Consider the following 21,932-nt stretch of genomic DNA (forward strand, 5'->3'; position numbering starts at 1 on the left):
GGATGAAGGGGCCATGATTTTATCTTCAAATATTACTGAACTGTCACAAGGTTTGTAGCAAGAGCTACCAGCTGTTCTATTGCTTCAAAAGATCAACATGACCAACAGGTAGTGGCCACAGTCAGCCTATGAGGGGTCACAGCAAGAGCTCGAACAGTCAGTGCTGTTCCAACAAGGTACGTGCTGCCTGCAGAGGTTCTGAGTGATTGCTGACAATGGAAATCAGGTGGAAATCCTCTAAGAGGATTGTTATCAAAGTGCTGTGCTATTTGAAATGATCCTTCTGACCTAATTGAATACATCAAGAAGAGAGGAATACTCAAGTAGATAAAAGTACCCAAGGACTTACCATCATACTTTGCTAAAACTGCCTGAACATCAGCATATGCCTGTAGTTCCAGGAGGGCTTCTAAAAGGTTTTCATGGATGTTGAACATGCTCAGGAGAGGGAACTCCTTCATTAACTAGGAAAGAAGAAACCAAAGAATAATTGACATATGTTTCTTATTTTTTAAAGTATAACTAATCCTGAATTATATTTATATACTCTATATAAAAGTATAATATAATTTTTAGGAGTAAAATTAGTACTGAATTATAAGCATGCACATCAATTATTGTGTTGTAAAGCATTAAATACTTAAATTTTTTCCTGCTATTTTGGAAAAACGGCAACTTTGAATTTGTGAGAACTTAAGGTGGGAGAAAATCCAAAAGTGAGTTTTTATGAACACTGAGGAAGATGCTTAGAGGTAGTACTGAATAATATTAAAATGACTTAAAGGCCAAATAAGGTGAAGGCTGAAAACTATTTCATAGGTGTGGTTAGCAGTTTTAGATGGAAGCCAGAGGGTAGAAGGAGAAGCAAAAGGCACTACTCTTTAGAGCAGCCTGTGACCAAGTTAAGAAGAAAAAAATAAGAAAATAACTAGAAGGTGACATGTGTTAAGAAAATGTATAGGTAGTGACAGAGAATAGTAAAAGCAAAGGATGTTCAGGAGTTCCTGCCTGGTGGTCTCAATAAAACAGGAGTCAAGATTATTTTCTGAGGCTGAGGGAGTAGGTGGCAGGGAAGAAGTAGGAAGACGGGGTGAAAGTGTAAAACGATCAAGGATTGCAGAGGCCATCTTGGGGGCCTAACAGACCATGAATTTACAGAGGCTATAATTGACACTGTTGTCAAGTTTCAGCTAACACTGCGCAGCAGCCCAGGTACAATGACAAAGATGTCATATGATGAGGTTAAGCCTAGGAAGACTGAATTAGATTCAATGAAAAGCCAAGGAGAAAGAGAAATAGCTAGAAAGGTGAAAGAATGATTAAAGGAATGGCCTCAGGTTCCAAACAGCATGGGAAGGAAAAGAGGTCCAAAGGGAGTTAAAAGATATAATAATGAATTTCACTGGAAAACAAAGAAAAAGAAGAAAGGACCAAGAATTTCACAGTAAAATCTTATCTTCAAGAAAGGTAAATCTCACCTTAAGAAAAAGATAATCAGGTTGTTTATAAAGCAAAGTGTCTCTCTCTCTCTCACACATACACACACACACACACACACACACACACGTATTTATATATATATATGTATATATTGATGTATACCTATATATCCTCTATTTAATCTCCTACATGGATAGCTGTTTTCTATTATAACACAATGACCTCTAAAAAAAGTGATACCTCTTTTTTGATGTCACCATATTTAAAGCAATTGTGCTGAGAGAAATAATACTCAAAAATAGACTAATCTACTGTTAAGCAAGAAACCAGTGGATACACTGTATTGACTATCCACTTCTTCCAAGTTAGAAACCTTTGCCACATTGTTTTGTTTATTTAAAGCCAAGAATCATTTAGCATATCTCTAAAAATAAATAATTTTCTACAGCTCCAAAGCATCATATTACCAATGAATAACACCTATCAAAACGATTATGTCTTCAATAAGCCTGTCTGAATCCCCTAGAGACAGCATGCAGTATTTTCATTGCTAGTAAAGTAAGTGAATAAGGCTATATCACATATTGTTGATGTTCTGTAACCAATAAAAGTATTTCTTGTTCTGGTTCACCTTTTGGTTTTTTTCCCCTTTCTAATTAGTGCTTGTTAGAATTAAATCTCTCTGTCATTCAGCATTTGGCAACACAATAAAGACATTCTCTAAACTGCAACATTTAAACATTTACTATTTTTGATCAATTCTTCAGGTAAAGATCAAACTTCAAGGACACACGTAATATTCTGTAATTTAAAAACTGCAATTCCAAATATTAGTATGCTGAAGCTTAAAAACTGCGAGGGGAGTCTAATTAAAATCCAATGAGACTATGAGCAAACACGGAGGTCTTGGCTTATTTAAACAGAACTTGAAGTAAGATGCTAGGAGTTTGGGCAGCAATGCTTTTGCTGGAAGCTTGGACAGAGTATACCATGTCCAAAACAATAATCACCAATAAAAGGATTTTAAACATGGAAAACAGCAAATGTTGGAGAGGTAATTGAAGTCATATGACAATCTGGAAATCTAGCTTTGCTTCTTGAATATAAACAAGAAGAAAAAGTGAACCGTCCGCCATCCCATCTCACTCGAGCTATCACCTGGCCCTTTCCAGCCCTTCACAACAAGCTCTCTTAGAAAAAAGCCATGAACATTCTACTCCCTCGGCTCCCTTCACTCCTCACCGCAAGCTACAATCTGGCTTCCAGCCCCGCAATTCCTCTGAATCTGCTCATCCCACATTTCCAGGTGACTTAAATTGTTCTTGTGGAAGCCCTCCAGTCCTCTTCTTGCTTGACCTCTGCATCATTTGACAGTTTGATGACTTTTTCCTTGAAACTCTTGCCTCTCTTGGCTTCCTCAACACCATTCTCTTCTGGTTTTCTTCACACTTTTCATCTAGCTCCTTCTTTAGTTTCCCCCTTGTCTGCTACTTAGGAGTAAGTTGTGTCCCTGGTTATGTCCCAAGTACTCTTTGAATAAACATCCTCATTTCTAGGATACTTTTGTGTCCAGGGTCTCAATACCACCACCTTTGTGGGGATGGCTCCCACATCCTCACATCGTGCTCTGACCTCTCTCCTAAGCCATTACAACAATTTATAAACTATCTTCCTGACAATCCATCTAATACTGGGCGCATAAATTCCTCCTCCCCAAGCCAACTCTCCAAGTCTGTTTTCCCCCTCAGTATTTCCTATCTTGGAAAAGAACAATTAAGCCCTGCTAACCTCTTCACCCTACCCACTATAGCCACCTTAGAGGTCCCTAAACCCCTGAATTAATATGTAAAAATGCTGGTGGTTTTCCTCAATTTCAAAGAAAGCTCTGTCATGCAAACAAACATAAAACAACCAAACACTTTAAGAATCATCACCATTTCCTCTTTTCTCTGACCTTGCTGCCAATAACTTAGTTTATGTCCTTATACTTGGCCTAAATTGCTCAAATAGCATCTTTCCTCTGCTTGCTTCTGTATCATGCTTCTCCAATCCACCCTTCACATGACCGTCATAATGGACACACCTGAGTCCTTCGCAATCCTGCTTAAAAGGCAACCACTGATGTGGCTGGACGTATCCCAAAGAAATAGGCAGATGTGAATATAAATTTACAAACAAGACTGTTTTTCACATCATTATTTATAATAGTGAAAAATGCAAGCAACTTAAAATTTTATCTATTATGAGGCATTTAAGTATAATAAGATACAGTCATCTTTTGGGCTATGATATGCAGTCATTAGTAGTTAAATTCTCAAACAATTATTAATGGCATGGCCTAGGAAATGCAGATACATGATATTACATTAGAAAAAGCAACAAACAAACTATATTTTACAATAAGATCAAGCTTTTCTTTTGTATCTATGCATAGAAACATACTTGGTAAGAAACATACCAAAATGTTTTACTAGTAGTTATTTCTGGTTAGTGAGATTAAAGGTGATTTTTATTTCTTCCTTCATATTTACCATAAGTTATAATATTTTTAAAAGGAGTATATGTACATCATATAAATAGGGAAGGAAAAACTGTTTTTCAGAATACTGACTTCTCTGAGAATTACAAAACACTGATAAAGGGAACTGAAGATAATTCAAAGAAATGGAAAGATATCCCATGCTCTTGGATTGAAAAAATTCGTATTGTTAAAATGCCCATACTATCCAAAGCAATCTACAGTTTTAATGCTATCCTTATCAAATTACCAATGACATTTTTCACAGAACTAGAACAAATAATCCTAAAATCTATATAGACCTACAAAAGACTCAGAATTGCCAAAGCAATCCTGAGGAAAAAGAACAAAGCTGGAGGCATAACCATCCCAGACTTCAGACAATACTACAAAGCTACAGTAATCAAAACAGCATGGTATTGGCACAAAAACAGACATATGGATCAATGGAACAGAACAAAAAGTCCAGAAATAAATCCACACACCTATGGTCAATTAATTTTCGACAAAGGAGGCAAGAACATACAATGGAAAATCACAGTCTCTTCAGCAAGTGGTATTAGGAAAGCTGGACAGCTGCATGTAAATCAATAAAGTTAGAACACACCTTCACACCATACACAAAAATAAACTCAAAATGGCTTAAAGACTTAAATATAAGACATGACACCATAAAACTTCTAAAAGAGAACACAGGCAAAACCTCTCTGACATAAATCATAACAATGTTTTCTTAGGTCAGTCTCCCAAAGCAATAAGAAATAGAAGCAAAAATTTTAAAATGAGACCTAATTAAACTTAAAAGCTTTTGCACAGTGAAGGAATCATCAACAAAAAGACAACCTAAAAAGAATGGGAGAAGATATTTGCAAATGGTGCAACTGACAAGGGCTTAATTTCTAAAATACACAAACAGCTCATACAACTCAATAAAAAAAAAGTAATCAAAAAATGGGCAGAAGACCTAAATAGGTATTTCTCCAAAGAAGACATACAGATGATCAATAGGCACATGAAAAAATTCTCAGCATTGCTAATTATGAGAGAAACAAATCAAAACTACAATGAGGTATCACCTCACATCAGTCAGAATGGCCATCATGAAAAAATCTATAAATAATAAATGCTGGAGAAAAGGGAACCCTCCTATACTGTTGGTGGGAATGTAAATTGGTGCAGCCACTATGGAGAACTGTATGGAGGTTCCTTCAAAAACTAAAAATAGGGTTACTGATATGATCCAGCAATCCCATTCCTGGGCATACATTTGGAAAAAATGAAAACTGTAATTCAAAAAAATACATGTACCCCAATGTCCATAGCAGCACTGTTTAAAATGGTCAAGACATGGAAGCAACCTAAGTGTCCCTTGACAGATGAGTGGATAAAGATGTAGCATATATACAAGGGAACATTACTCAGCCATAAAAAAGAATGAAATAATGCTATTTGTAGCAACAGGGACAGACCTAGAGATTATCATACTAAGTGAAGTAAGTCAAACAGTGAAAGACAAATATCTTGTGATATCACTTACTATGTGGAGACTAAAAAAATGATCCAAATGAACTTATTTACAAAACAGACTCAGAAAACAAACTTATGGTTAGCAAAGGGGAAGGGGGAGAGAGAAGGGATAAATTAGGTGTTTGGGATTAAGAGATACATACTACTATATATAGATAAACAACAAGGACCTACTGTATAGCATAGGGAACTATATTCAACATCTCGTAATAACCTATAATGGAAAAGAATCTGAAAAAGAATATATATGTATGTATGTATATGTATGAACTGAATCACTTTGTTGTACTCCTGAAGGTAACACAATATTGTAAATCAACTATACTTCAATAAAAAGTGGAAAAAAGAAAAAAAAATATTGCCTTCTCATCAAATATAAAGTCCTTAGCATGGCAAACACAGCCCCTTGTGACCAGTTCCTGTCTACTGGGCCAAACTCACTTCTAGCCATTTACTACACACACACCATATCTTGCCATACAATGGCTTTCAGTTCTTTAAACAGGCCATATTCACTCATGTTTCTACCTCTGTGCTCCCTCTCTCTGGGTGTTCTCCCTTCAGCTTCCTGGGTCAATCTGGCCAGGTCCTCAACTTCCAGGAACCCTTACCAGCCTGCCTCCTGACTCCTCACCTCTTATCCTCCATCTGCCAGGTTAAGTACTCCTGCCCCAAACTCCCAGAGTCCTTGTCACAATGGTCTACTGGTCTGTCTTCCCCATGAGAGTAGGAAGAGTGTGAGAGTAGAACTCTGTCTTATCACTAGGTTCTTGGTGATTGACTGACCCATCACAGGTGCTCAACACATACTTGATAAACGGAAGGCTTTTCAAAGGCTTTTAACAGTACTCTTTCTTTAGGTTACATGTCATATGTATGCTGCCGTAGGCCTGCTTCAGGCCCTTGGGTCATGTCTTCCTGAAAATGTTCCTCCAACATTTAAAATCTTCCAAAGACTTTCCATTATCTACATCTTGGAAAAGGTCTAGCTAGAACCCAAAAGCTTTGCCTCAATGTAAGGAAGAATTTTCTTAGAGCTGTCTGAAAATGAAGAGATGGTCTACAGAAGTTTCCATCACTGGAACTTCATAGAGAGAGAGGCTGGTCACTGGACAGGGATGCTCAAGAAAAGACAGAGGACCTTTTAAATTCTCCAATTCCAAGAAAAAGTGTCCCAGCTCCTAAGCATAACTTTCAGGCCCCCCCTCTCAGCTCAGTGCCAGATGCCTCTTGCCTCCTCCATCTTCTGCAGGATTAAACTCTAGCCTTGTCAGATCAGACCATTATACACCATGCCCAGAATTCTTTGTACAGTTACTAGCCACCATGTTCTTGCTCAAACTGTTCACACTACCTGGAATACCTTTTCTCTTCATTTACAAGGCAGCCTGTCAAAATCACCCCACCCTCCAAAGCCCAGATCAAATGCTACCACCTAAAGTCACAGCATCATAGAAAGTGAGAGCCAGAAGAGCCCATGGAGATCATCCAAACATCCTCCTTGGTTTACAGACAGCTCCCTCCCACCCCCACCGCACCAAACAACAATGAAGGCTGCAAATGTAAGTGATTCAGCCAAGTGAGTGCCGGGACTATGATTCAAATCCAGTCATCAGTACTGATTCCAAATTTCAACACATCAGAACCCTGTCTCTGTCCTGCCAAGTCTAGGAGAACTAAATTATTTTGCTTATGCTTCTCTGCTATAACACTGGTACTGTGTTTGCATGAATATATGAAGACAGCTATATTGCAGAGGAAAGGGCCCTCTATATTTGAAGTTATTCCTCAGTTTAAATCTCATTTCTACCACCTACTACCTGTGTGACTTTGTACACATTACATAACCTCTCTGAGCCTTGGTTTTCTTATCTCCTAGGTCTCAGCTCATATGGCATCTTCCCCGACACTCTCTACTACTTAGCTAATATCATCACCTCACTCACATCAACATTTTTCACTGCTTTTATCACATTCTGAAATCTTATTTATTTATTTATGTAGCTGAATATTAGATAATTTAAAAAGCAAAACAGTACACAGAATGACAGTAGGTAATACTATAATTTCATGGGTCAGCTAATTTTTTCTGCAAAGAGCCAGAGAGTAAATACTTTGGGCTTTGCACGCCATATGGTCTTGTAACTCATATGGTCTACTCAACTCTGACATTACAGCATGAAAGCAGTCATGAATGAGTGAGGCTAGGTTCCAATAAAACTTAACTTACAAAAATAGGCAGGAGACCAGATTTGGCTGCAGGCCTTAAATTGCCAATCCCTGGTTAACAGGAATAAGTTTCAAAAAACAAAAGGTCTTCATAAAATGAGTTTCATAGTGATATTACATTTGAAAAATGTAACATCTCTTACACACAGCTGGTTTGGCAGACCGTAGTAAAATGGAAAAAGGCCTCGTCTACAACCCAACACTTCCTCTTCCAGCTCTGTTTCCTACAGACCATTCATACATGTTTCTGAGGATTCACATACTGGGATATTCACACAGGATGAGGTGCACTGTCATAAACAGTAGAACGGATAGACCAAATGAGGTATCCTCATGACAAAATGCTATTCAGCAGGCTAAAGGAATGAGTTAAGCTTAATATAGACAAACATCAAGCAGTTTTGAGTTTTATAGCAATACTCTAGAGAAACAGCCTGTAGACTATAATATTTAATTAAAATTTTTAATGCATACAAAACAATTCTGCATAATGTTTATGGGTATATTTTATGGAAATATATGAAAACAAACCGAAAAAACAAAGTTGCTGGTACCCAAGAGGATGTGAATGGTGTGAGTGGTAGTCACATGTGGTCTACAGCTTTATATTGTTTTATGATAAAAACTTTTAATTATTAATTTACTACTATATATTATTATTTATAATTAATTCTAGGTACTGAGCCTGTTTTTTAATATATTAAATTTTATATATTTTTAAAGTTGCTTCCTGAGTTGCAGGAAGCTCATTAGATGTACTTTTCATTTGTAATTCCTCAAGTTATGAAGTGCTCGATTTTCATCATTTACACTTTAATTTATTTTCCTAGTTTCTAATTGCTCTTTGAAGCAAAATTACTACTTCCTGCTGGGGGTTTGACTCTGTAGCTCCTTAAAATATTGCTAGCATCTAAGAAAAGGTCAACGTCTGATTAAACAACATTTAGAGAATTTCCTCAAAAAACAACTTGAGCTAATAGATTTTAATACACTGAACTTGAACTTGATAATGGTGACAAGATAATAATAGCTAATTTCAGACGAACCACATCTTAGAGTGGTTCTCCTCCGAGTTCCAGAGAGGAGGGTCACTGACAGATGTGGTGTGAAGAGCTGTGACAATTATTATTTTACTTTGAAGGATGCTTCAGAATAAATTGACTATAAGCTCCTTCCCTCTCTAACCCTTAGTGCTGGGATTGAGGTCAGGGTTGGAGTTGGGGCTAGAGTAAGGGTTAGGCTTAGATGAGACCACCTAACAAGAAAACTCTTCTGTCATAAAATTGCTTCTTGCTTCCTCTCCAGAACCACAAAGATTCCCATGACACACTGTTTTCAAAATAAAAGAGAAGTCACCAAACATGGCAGTGGGGATGCTGGAAAGGGTTCAATGTGGGGGAGGTGTTACATTACAAAAGTCAAGAGCACCGCTGCCTTTGGAATCAGATAGATCTGAGTTCCCATTCAGGGACAGTGGAGTTTCATGGCACCAGGTGAGCTGATTTTTCTCATCTGCAAGATAAGGATAATACCTAGCTCACAATGCACCCAGACACAATCCGGGGCTTGATAAATGACAGCCATCATCCTTACATGTTAACACCAGATACACTGCATTTTCAAAGTGTTATTTGTTTGTTCTGTTGTGTGTGACTAAGTTTCCTTTTGGGTTTTAATGGCACAATATAACATATCCCAATTTATTTATTTATTTTTAAATAATGTACAAAAAATAGCTTGGTGACATAATTAGCCTTTCTGCTAAGAAACTCGAATGAAGCCATGATAAATATAAAAGGCCTGTTTTTTATAAGCTAAGTCATTCTAAATAAATCTTTAAACTCCTATCTAGCATAGTTCTGTTTATTTATTGCTAGCTATCTTCTCTGTGCTGGTAATTGCTTTCTCCTGGCAGTAAGAAATTTATATGCCCTGTTTTGCCCAAATATTACAGTTCACATACAATGAAAACACTAACTCTCCTATGATTCCTCTAATACCTAGGGGGAAGAACATGGGATGGGCCAAGGATAGAATTTCAGTTTCAATTTTACATCATCTGGCTATTGTCAGTTCAACTTTATTTCAATGGAAGAATTTGAGGCACTTCTGAGGTTAACATTTATGAGCTCAAATAGGAAAAAAAAAAAGGAGAGTTAATTTACTGGATTTGAAATACTCTGTGGACATAATTTAGAACTACAGTCTGTATGCTTTTTCTCAGCTGACTTACAGGATGAAAACAACAGTTTAAACTTTTCAAGTTTGATTTGTATCTATTTAAACATTTTATTAGTTCAGCTATCCATGCATTGTTCTTTGAGTGAGAATAGCAATGTGAAAATTCTTACATATTTTAAGGCACAGGTAATTAAAAGAGCTCTTCAGCCAGATTCCTCCTGAGGTCAATGCATGCTTGGCCTAATTAAAGTTTAGAGAATTTGGGCTGTTATATTCAAATAGCAGAACTATTTTCTTATACTTGCAAGTTTGACATTATTTAATTACCGTTTCAAATAAAGGCATAAACAGAAAATAGAAAAGACACTCTGTACTACATGCCTTTTATCTTGTCACTGATTTTTACTGACACTAAGGGCCATGAAAGGAAAAAAAGAATTGTTTACCAGTGTTCCTCAGAGGCCCATAAGAGTTCCAGTTACACAGACCACTATAAAATGCAGTTCTGAGAGGCTTCAACATACATTAATAAGAAAACGTCAATTTCAGAGCTAATCTAAAAGAAAATATTAAGTTGCATCTATTGTAAAGTAACATGACCAATACATGATATGCCTGGACAGTTAGTTAAATCACCAGTTAACTAGTTCTTCACTGAACTGAGCACATGATGTACATACATTCATCACTGAGAACTGAAGATGGAAGTAACAGTTGTTGGCATGATGGTGAATCATCCAATGACAGCTCGGTATGACCCCAAAACTCAAAGGGCTGGAAACTTACCTAAATAATTATATACTTTTCTTGTCAAAATTATGCTCCGTTCATTACAGAAAAGGAAATTTTCCTTAACACTTTCTAGTGAACAAAACAAGCTTTGCATTTATACAGATCCTAACAAAAATATTTTCAATATAAAACTTCCTCTTCCATTTGTTACTCAGTTAAAGATAAAACAAGGACAGCCCTGGTCATAACTTGGGAATCTTCAAAGATTCTCTTCTTCAACCTCTACCTTCCTCAGTGACATTTTTTTTAAACCTCAATTTAAGACATCTAAGAATATTCCTTTCCAAAAGCAAGGATCTGATAGCACCACTGTTTCACCTACGTTACTGTATTTATGTAAAAGTTCCTTATTCTAAACTCTATGGTAAACTGTAGTTTCAAGAACCCTGAGGGTGAAGCCAGAGAAGAGGGCAGGGAAGAAGTCAGCCTCATCCTGTCTTGGGGGAAAGAATGATTTATACAGTCCTCAAAACTGACAGGTAACACGTTGAGTAAAACATTTTCTTTATCATCTTAAACTGCTTCAAACAGGGCTGTGCCTTAGCCCTGAAATCATGAACACATCTGAACAATTTGATGCATATTTCAAATGGCTTGGAAGCTGGCCCGGTAACAGAAAACAAGACAATAAGCATCCTTCTCTCTGTGATGACATGGCACTGCTCTCCTGTTCCAGGAGTGGCCTCAAGGAGCAGCTAAACATACCGGCCAACAATTACTGTCAGAAAGGACTTTTTAGGCCAAAACCACAATCAGTGTGTTTGGCAGACACCCTTCCACATTCACATGGATAATGGTAAGTGACTCCAGTCATTTGGTTATCTAGGGCACAGTCCACAAATACTCGCCCTGGCAGGCATCTCACAACAGGGTCATGCTGAAAGTTTACAATTATGAAAGATTCTTTTGTAGCAACAGCCACAGGTCATTATTTCAACCTCTGACATTCATCCCCACACAGCTCCGTAATCACTTTGCCTTTCAGTGTTCTTCCTCCCCAGGTCTTTCCACTCTACCCTCCTGAAAGCTGAGTCCATGATACACAAATTCCCCAACACATCCATAAGCTATTTACAGGACACAAACTTGAGTTCACTGCTTCTGTTAATCCTCCCCACAAAGCTTGTGTCTACCAGCAGGATGTAGGGCTGGCTTCTCCTAGTTCCCCAAAGCACATCTACATCATTACTGCTCAGCCCTGGGGCAGCATTTTCTGCTCCTCTGAAGCTCACGCCATAATGCTCCGGCACCTGCCACCATCCTTTGACCATGTTTTCTAGCAGGTAACAGATCCTCATACACTAAAGATTTTGGCACCTGTCTCCATATTCTTACTCTTAACCTCAAGTCCTACCCTCTATGTAAGATGATTACAGTCCATGTAAACATCCCACCTAGTATCTGAGATTCTCAACTGTTTTACTGTCTCTAAGGAAAGACTGTCCCTCTACTGCAATTAAGTGACCCAAGGTCATAGCCAAACTCCAGACCTTGACATCTAGATGTGTCCCATCTATGCAACTCTCTGACCAGAATGTACCAGTCTCTAGCTATCTTACACCATTACTCACACTAAACTTCCTCTCTGATTTCACTAAGACCACCAGTGCCTTATCCTGTCCACTTTTTTTGGTCCTTATCTCTCTCAGGCCATTCCCATTACTCTTGGTTTTTTCTTCTCTTAGCTTCCATGGTATCACTCTCTCCTGGTTTTTCTCCTACATTTCCAGGTGCTCCTTCTCAGAAGCCACTGGAAGCTTCTCCCCTACCCAGCCTGTCAATGTTGGAAACCACCGGGCTCACTTCTTAACCTTTCTTCTCTATCTACATCTCTACACACATGACCTCACTCAGTACCGTGGCTTTAACTCTCACACATATGTTGATAGCTCCCAAATTCCTCACCTCTGAGTTTCAGACACATACCCAATTGTCCTCCTGATGCCTCTATCTGGAGGTAAAATAGGCCATTTCAAATTCAATGTGGCCAAAACAGAATCCTTGCTTTACCCTGAAAATCTCTTCCGGTCCTACCTGTCCTCCTCTCCATAAATGCTATGACCATCACAAAGCTGCTCAGGCTAAAAGCCTGTGGACTCCTAGGTTTTCCTCAATTATATAATTTCTTTCTTTGAACATCCAATCCATTTTTCAATGGATTCATTTTTCAATTGGTTATTGAGAGGCTACTGTGTGCCCAGCACTGCTGCACTGGGATACAGGAGTAAACAGATTTAAAAAAAAAAAAAATCCCTGCCTTCCCGAAAGTGACATTTTAGTAAAAGGAGATAGAATATATGCAGATAAATAGAGAGAGAGACTGTCAGGTGGTGATACATTCTAAAGAGAATGAATAAAGCCAGGAAGAGTGCCAGGCAATGCCGGCACGGCAGGCAGGTGCAGTTTTAAATAGAGACGTCAGTGCAGGCAGGACAGGGAAGGCGGGATTGCAAAGGTGACATTTAAGCAGAAACTGAAGTGCATGAGGGAGCTAGTCACAAGACTGCAAGAGGAGAATTCCAGGGAAGGGTTCCAGCAAGTAAAGATCCTGACGTGCTAGTGAGTCTGGCATGTTCAACGAACAGGAAGAAGGCCAGTGTGGCTGGAGCGCCGTGAACACAGAGCAGAAACGAGGGTTGGATTGTGTAGAGCCTTCCAGGCCACTTGCACAGTTTAAACTCATAATGAAGGTTTTAAGCCAAAGAATGACATGGTCTAACTTATGTTTTAAATGGTTCGTTCTAGCTGCTGTGTGGAGAGTAGATACAAGGGGACAAGAGCGGAGGCAGAAAGACCAGTTGGAAGGCTCTTATAAACCAACGTGAGAGAATGATGGTTTAGATCAGGGGGTGTTTGTAGATACAGTAAAGGGTTGGGTTCTAAATATATGTTAAAGGCAGAGCCAATAGCCAAATCCTATTGATTTTATGTCCAAATATATCTCAAATCCATCCACTCTTCCACTGCCACCCCCAGCTCTTGTGTGGACTACTACTGTAACCGCTCACCTGGACACCCTGACTCCACTCTCGCCCTCCATTCTCAGCAGTGTACCCAGAAACCTTCTAAAATCATCAGTAAGATCACATCTCCTCTGCTTTACACACGTTTAAGTTTCACATACTGTATCTACAGTGAAAACGAAACACTTTACTATTTCCTGTGCAGCCCGGACGACACAGCTCCTGCCTGCTTTTTCAAATTCACCTGGTTCCAACCTTCCCTTCACTTATCCAATCTCCTTTTTATGCTTGCCATACTTTCCAGTCTCAGGGTCTCTGCATTAGCTCTTCCTCTATAACATCTTTCCCCAAATCTTTACATGGCTGGCTCTCTCTCTCTCATCTTTCAGGCCTCAGCAATACTGTTACCTCCTGTGGACACCTCCCTTGAGCAATTATCTGAATTAGCCTCTCGCCAGGTACTCTTTATCACAGCAGCCTTTTGATTGATTGATTGATTTGTTTGTTTATTGGCCACACCATGTAGCATGTGAGATCTTAGTTCCCTGATCAGGGATCGAACCCACGTCCCCTGCAGTGCAAGTGCGGAGTCTTAACCACTGGACCACCAGGGAATTCCCCACAGCAGCCTTTCTAGTTCCTTCATAGCATGCACAACAATCTGTAACTGCCTTTAACACCACGTTCCCTCTCCTCATCATAATTGTTCCATCAGAGCCAAAACTGTTATCTGTCTTGTCGTACTCTCTGTACTTAGTGCCTAGAACTGGGGCTGCCACCTTGTAGGCACTCAACAGATCTTTGTTTCTAGAAGAGATCGAATTCATCCTCCCTTCTTCCTTCCCTCCCTCCCCTCCCCGATCCAGAGCCCACGGCTCACCTTTTTACCACTTCCTTGACAATCCCTCAAGTTCCCAACTTCCCTGTCTTTCTTTCTGTCTCACTCACTCAACAACACCTGACCTCTGATCAACCCAGATGTCCATCAGTTCTGCCCCAACATTCAAGCCAAAGGCCACAGCTGTGAGGTCTGGAGGAACAAGTAAAATATAATGATCTCCAACTTTTGCTGGGCTGATGCTGCCCAGTAACCCTCAGTATTTCCCTGGTGACTTCTCTCCCCAACCCCACCACTCTCTTCTTACTTCTGGCCCAGCCCCTCCCAGCGAACTCTTAGCAGAAGATCTTGTCATCTATTAATCAAGAAAACAAGTCAACAGGCAAGACCCTCTTCAATTCTTCAGCCCTACCTCTCCACCTCAACCCCCACCTGCATCCAGATCCTATCAGCCACACATGGGATCCCTCCTTTAGTCAATCCTTCCCTCCCGTGCTCTGGAGTTCATCACTATGCGCTCCTCAGGACCTCATTTTATCAACCATCTCTTTCGTATACTTGTTCAACTTTTGCCTTTCTCCTCAGTCTTTATCCACCATCATTTGAACATGCTCAAGTCTTCTCCTGCTTATGTATTCCCTTCTAGGTATCATCACATATTTCTTTAATATACAAGCTCCAGGAGGCACATTACCTCAAATCAGGAGATATTGCAATGCAATCTATTTTATACCCTCTACATCCCATTGATCTTGCTTTTGCCAAATTACCAACCACCTCTTTGGAGTAAAATGTAACAAATATCTCCTCTATAATAAATATTTACCAGATACTTAATGTGTGACAAGTACTGCACTAAGAATTGTTTAGATCTCATACTCATGTTCCTCTCTTGCTATGGTTTTCAGAGCACAACATCCTATTAGATTTTCTTCCTACTTCACTGGTCACTTCTTCTCAAGTCTTCTTTGATCAAATGATTCTTCACTTTCCTCCAATCTTCTTTTTAATTCTTTTTATTTTATTTACTCTTCCTTATATGATCTCATCTTTGCTCATGGTTTTAATCACCTTCCATGCTTCTCTCTCCTGAGCTCGAGGTCTATATATCCCAAAGTTACTAGACATTTCCATTTGGATGATCCACAGGTACTGCAAAACAGCATATCTATAACTGAAAATAATTCCATCTATCCTCCCCACCCACTCCCAACCAGCTACTGATACTATAATCTCAATCTCCATGATGGTGCCATTGTCTCCCCAGCTTCCCCAGAAAGAAATCAAGAAATCATCCATGTCCTCTTCTTGTTCTCTCCCTCACACAGCACTCAATGTCCTGAAAGTCAAAAAAAAAAAAAAAAAAAAAAAAGGACCAAAAAAGCCTTTATCTAATCAGTCTTCAACTTCTCTCAACTCTACCTCTTAAATCTGTCAAACTGGGCCTAGAATCCCCTTGGGCTTGTTCTACCAGGACCTGTTAAATCAAAGCCAGAGCTTTCAGATGTGTCTCTCCATTACTGCAGGATAGAAGGCAAACTTAAAAAAAAGAAACTATATAAGACAGGAGTGACATTTCTCTCTTTCTGAAAGGGACATATGCTCAGATGCAGCAGTGTAAAATGAACTCTTACTTTTTAGAGAAGGGATAAATTTCCCTGCCTGAAATCAGGGATGTATGAGGACACCAGGCAGATTTATTAATACATAAACTCCAAGTCTACTTGAGAAGCCATTATATATCCCACATCACTGAAGTAAAAAAACTCAGGCAAAGGACTGAAGACTGAAATGGAAGACTGAACAAACATGTCTACCTACTCTCCCTCCCACAAACCTACTGAAATGATGGGAAAGTGGTACAAAAGGCGACAAACCTATACCTGTGATGAAAGCAGCAAAGAGGGTGGGAGGAATGGCCGGCAGCCACTGAACAAGAGACTTTAACAAACTTCTCCAAGAAAAACTACAAATGGGCCTTGATTAAACCACAGCAGAGTTAGCAGAGGAAGCTGCAGCTGTTCTTCTGAGAAAAGACACAGAGAAGCTCTGAATTTGGAGCTGGCAGAGAGAGACGGCAGGAGTGGGTTGTCGAGCTGTAACCGTACATGACTAAGCACCTGACCACAGAACAATTGGGCTAAACAGCCCTTCTCATCCCCCTGAGTTTAATGGAAATTAAATGACTGCCTAATCTCAAATCAGATGAATGCTCACTAAAGAAATTGAAGATTTGTTCAGGGTGGAAAAGAGCTTATAATGTGGGGTTGTAAGATCTCAGTCAAGTCCTTTTGTTTTTGCATTTGGTGGGATGTGGTTGGGAAGTGATCCTGTCTACTTCCCATCCAGGCATCCATTGATCTATCTATCCATTCAACGAAAATTGAGTAGCTACCATGTGACAGGGAACAAGATGAAGTTCCTGCCCTTGTGGAGTTACTTTCTAATGGAGATGAGGGACATAAACAACAAATAAGTAAATTAATAAATAAATGAGATAATTTCCAAAGTGAAAGGGCAATAAAAAATAAGACAGTAATATGACGGAATAATAGGGTGTGTGAGTGTGTATGTGTGTGTTTGTAAGTATGTATGTATAGTGATCCTTCAACTGGTATCACAGAAAGCCCTTTAGTATATGTGCTGCCGAAGCGAGCACCCACGGAAAGCCCTTTAAATGTGATATTTCAGTTGGACTTAAATGACCGGCCAAGTGAGATCTGGAACAGACTATTCCATGCAAAAAGAAATATGTGCATGAAGGTCCTAAGGAAGGAATAAGCAAGCTTGGCATACTCAAAAAGAAGCCCAATGTGACTTTAGTTTAGCAATGAGGAAAACAGTAGCATAAGCTGAGTTTGGAAGAGTAAGCAGGGAGTAGATCATGTAGGGCCTTGCAGGCCATGTACAGCATTTGTATTTTATTCTAAATGTAAATTATTCAAGGCTGTTAAGCAGGAAAGTCTTACAAGTTCTGATCTGAGTTTTTAAACGTTACTTGGTTAACATTCTGCAGAAGGGTCTCTGGAAGGACGACAGCAGAAGCCTAGAGACCACCTGCGTAGGACAGATGAAAGATAATGGTGGCCTGAACGAGCATCACAGCAGTGCAGTTGAGAAGAGGTGAATATGGCAGTAGAGCTAACAGGACTTGTACACATCAACTGAAAGTGGAGGGTAAAGCAAAGAGAGGAGTCTTGGGTATTTGGGAGTAGAAAAGGGTGGTAACTACCTTTACCTAACCAGTAAAAATTTTCCTAATGGATACTAGACACTATGCTTGCATTCAGAAGGTTCAAAGAGACTCAGGTCTCAGAAAGTAGCCTTGTGAACCGGTGGACTCTTGAGTCACAAAGGCGATGTCTCTAAGCCTGTGGAGACGGAGAAGGCTATGGGGGTATCTGCTCTTAACAAGTAGAACAGACAACTGTGCAGGAAGGAAATATAGTCAATGCTTTTGTATTAATTATTTAAAAAGGAAATCCAAGATACCCAACACATTGGCCTCCCTGGTCATCACATGCACTGCTGGCTTTGCCTGCTTTATGGTTTCTGTTCTTTCTGGCCCAGGTCAGCCAAAATGTCTGTTTTCAATAATCATGCCTCTTTTCAACCTAGAAGTCAACAGCATCACTGGCTCCTGGCCACAGAAGCATCACTGGCTCCTGACCACAGAAGCAGCCCGGCCAAGCTGGTAGAGACTCAGACATCAGTGCTCCCTGCACATCTCACAGAAGGAAAAGCTGCTTACAAATTTCCCTGGTTGCTGTATGAGAGGGTACAGGCACAGGCTAAGTTAACTGTACCATTTGGGAAAAAGATACAGACACTGATAGCTGATCAAGAAACATAAATATAAGTATGGATCCTAGTTAGTAGGGACCAGAAGAATAACAAAAGAGAATTTTTAAATATTGAACCAGCATATCTATTCAATAGAAGAGAAGAAAGGAAGAGGGAAAGTATGACGGATACAAAATACGAAAGACAGCAAAAATGACTCTAAACATAATAATAATGATGATAAACACAAATGGGAAAAACATACCAACCAAAATACAAAACTGTCAGATTTGAATAAAGACAATATTCAGCAAAAATTTTACAGATCTGAATGGTCCATCAAAAAGTTATAGAAAACATGATTATAAAATATGGAAATAAATATACCAGGCAAATCCAAATCCAAATAAGCTAGAGCAGCCCATCTTAATACAAGTTAAAAAGAAAAGCAAGGCAAAAAAGTATAAGGGACAAAGGAGGGACATTATATACTCAATAATCTGTAAGACAAAATAATTGTCAACATAAATTTAACAATATACCCTCAATATATATAAAGCAACAATTAACTGAACACGGGGCAAAGCAGGTAAGTAAAGTACTAGAAATGGACACTCTGTCATATCCCTCTCAGAAACTGATGGAGCAAACAGGCAAAATAAGCCAAGACAAAAGATTTGAATAATGTGGTTATTAATAAGCTCAAACTAGTAAACACATATAAGCAACAGAAACATACTCCTTTCAAACAGATATAACATTTATGAAAACTGACCATGTACTAGGCCTTAGAGAAGGCCTCCATCAAATTTTCCCCAAGTCAATATCATATCTCTCAACATAATGTAAAAGAAAAATTATAAATCAATGACAAGAGGCTATGTGGAATAAGATGAAATTATAAGGAAATAAAGAGATACTTAGAGTCAAATGAAGCTATGTGTTTAACTTAAGAAATTGGTAAAAAGGCAACAAACACGGAATGGGGGAGGGGAGAAAGAGGAGGAGGAGGAGAAACAAAATAGTAAAATATGGAGAGAAAAACTGGAATAAAGACAAAAAAGTTGAGAAAATAAATAGAACCAAATCCTAGTTTTTTTGAAAAGTTTAATACAAAAGACTAATCAGCAAAAATAAAAGTAAAAAGAGGCAAATAAAGAGGATACAAAATGAAAAGGGGGAAAAAACTACAGACATAATATTTTTTAAATTATAAAATAACATTATGAAAAGCTACATACAATGAATTTGAAATACATATAATATATATATATATAGTGCTTAAAGCAGGCCTAGTACTGAGATAAATGGGTGTAGTCATGTATTGCTGATGAGAATTTAAACAATCACAGGCAGCCATTCTGGGAAGTGTACTGGCAGGACATGCTGAAATCCACATTCATACGCCTAACATCCAACAATCCACTCCTAGGTATACACCCCAGTGAAGGCTTCTCACTTGCCTATAAGGATGTTCACTGCCACACTGCTGTGATAATGGGAAGCTGAAAGCAATGCGGGGGCTTCACTAGAGGAACAGTTAAGTAAAATAGAGTAAGAGCATAACAGTGAATATGATGCAGAAGTTTGAAATTGCAAACATATACTAGAGGTACAAGAAGTAAAAATGGGCAGACTTGAAAAATAGTGTTGAGTGAAAATGGTAAGAAAAAGAAAATCTATAGACGTAAATTAAAGACAGACATATTACATTACATATTTTGCAAGACTGTGACGGTCTTGGTCTCCCTAAAATCGATTAGGTTTTACCTTCCTGGGATTTTTTAAATGAATGGTACTATAATGGGAGTTCTTCATCATCTATATTGCAGAAGCAATTCAATCAAACCCAGAGGTCCCATTATTTTTCCTCTATTTAACGGTTTCCTCACCTCGACAAAGCAAAAATTTGTTATGATCCACAAAAAGATCAAGAAGCCGTTATTTATGATAAAAATGAGTAATGTGCTCTCTCAGATATGCATGTTCAAAACTGAACTCCTATCCTTTCCCCCAAAACCTGCAGGTTTACACATCTTAGCTGACAGGATCTCCTCTTCTTCCATGGCAAAATCCTTGACTTCTCTTTTTTTTCACACTGCACATTGATTAGCAAATTCTGCTGGTCCTGCTTTCGAAATAGATCTAGAATCTGACCACTTCTCACCACCTCCTCTGCTACCACTCTGACCTGAGCCACCACTGTCTTTCACCAAGATTCATATAAGAGCCTTCTGATTGACCTCTTTGCTTCCCCTTGCCACAGAGCAGGCTGTAAAAATTACGATTGGTCATGTCACTCCTCTGCTCAAAATCTTTCAAGGCCCCCATTTCACCCAGGGCAAAAGCTGAAGCCCTTACTATGATCCAAAAACCCTACTTCATCTGTAACCTCCACCTCTCCCCTGGGATTACTCTGTTTCACCCAGAATTCTTTACTTGAGAGCACCAGTATACTCCTGCTTGAGGGGCTTTGGTGAAATGTCACCTTCTACATCACACATACCTCATCATTCTATTAAAACTGTGATTTCCATGGCCTCCACACTCTGCCCTCTTATCTTCCTTATCCTGCTCTAATTTATTTTTCCACAGCATTTATCAATTTCTAATATGCTACGAAAATACATGCTTATTATGTTTACTTTTGTCTCTTTTCTCTGCTAGAATATAAAGTGTGTAAGGTTAGTGGTCTTTGTTTTGTTTATTGATTATATCAATCACCTAGAACAGGGACTGGCATGAAATGGAGGTTCAATACTTTTTTGCGGAATAAATGAATAGATGGATAATTGGATGGTTTAGTGCAATGTGGGTAGAGCAAGACCAAAATCAGGGCTGCAGAGTGGAAAGGGAGAGAGAAGATGTGGAACCAGATAAATGTGGGCATGACTGGAGCCACTGAATGAAACCAGGATTGCATCTTGGGAAGGTGAAATGCAAAACACCAGAAATCCAAGAGAAGAACCGGTTGTAGACACAGGAGAGAAGCAGAAGCCAAAGAGGAATATCTGGAAAGGGAGGTCAAGAACAGGAGGTTGGAGGAGGGAAGCTAAATCAATCTCCCAGATGACAGGCATCTATCTAGAACTGCTCACAGGCCAGCCATATACATTGAAGGTTCTACTCAGTAGTGGATACATGGAAAACTGTGGGTCCTGCATATGAAAATCCCTCATAGTGACAGCTAGCTTATCAGCCACGTATTTATTATGCCACAGGTAAGACTTTCATGTAAACACCTGAGGTAAGTAAAATAACACTCTAATCTGCCTCAGGGATTATCTGCCACCAGCTCTTGACTTTATATAGTGAATACAGAGTACAACGCTGATGCAACTGTGCTTCATCATTACTGATGCAACAAGGTAAATCAATAATCAATGTCTATTACTTGCTCTTATTAAATAATTTTCTTTTCTATATAAATCACTGATTACCAATAATTTATTAAATAAATCAGCTTAATGCAGCAGGCAAATCCAGAAAAGCAAATCATGATAAAAAAGAAAGCAAAGGTCAAATAAAGTCTTCAAAGTCATATAAACTTTGAAGATCAGTGAGTTATTATTATAGCATTTGCTTTCAAGCTTCACTTTTTCTTTATTTGTAAGTATAGCAAAGATAGAATCTAGAAAACATGCCAACAAAGATTTTAGGA

The 21,932-nt window shown here is 38.8% G+C and overlaps 1 protein-coding gene across 15 annotated transcripts in view; it reads right to left on the reverse strand.

The window, feature by feature from the left end:
* The window catches only part of ST7 (suppression of tumorigenicity 7), a 262,062-nt gene that overhangs the window by 66,915 nt on the left and 173,215 nt on the right, over positions 1-21,932 (reverse strand). For all 15 annotated transcript variants that reach the window (XM_057731593.1, XM_057731583.1, XM_057731580.1 and 12 more), the window contains one exon: positions 350-464. In XM_057731593.1, coding sequence (XP_057587576.1) covers positions 350-464 — 115 coding nt within the window. The remainder of the gene's footprint in view (positions 1-349; positions 465-21,932) is intronic.

Source organism: Hippopotamus amphibius, chromosome 4 (assembly GCF_030028045.1).
Source record: "Hippopotamus amphibius kiboko isolate mHipAmp2 chromosome 4, mHipAmp2.hap2, whole genome shotgun sequence".
NCBI classification, from domain to species: Eukaryota; Metazoa; Chordata; class Mammalia; order Artiodactyla; family Hippopotamidae; genus Hippopotamus; species Hippopotamus amphibius.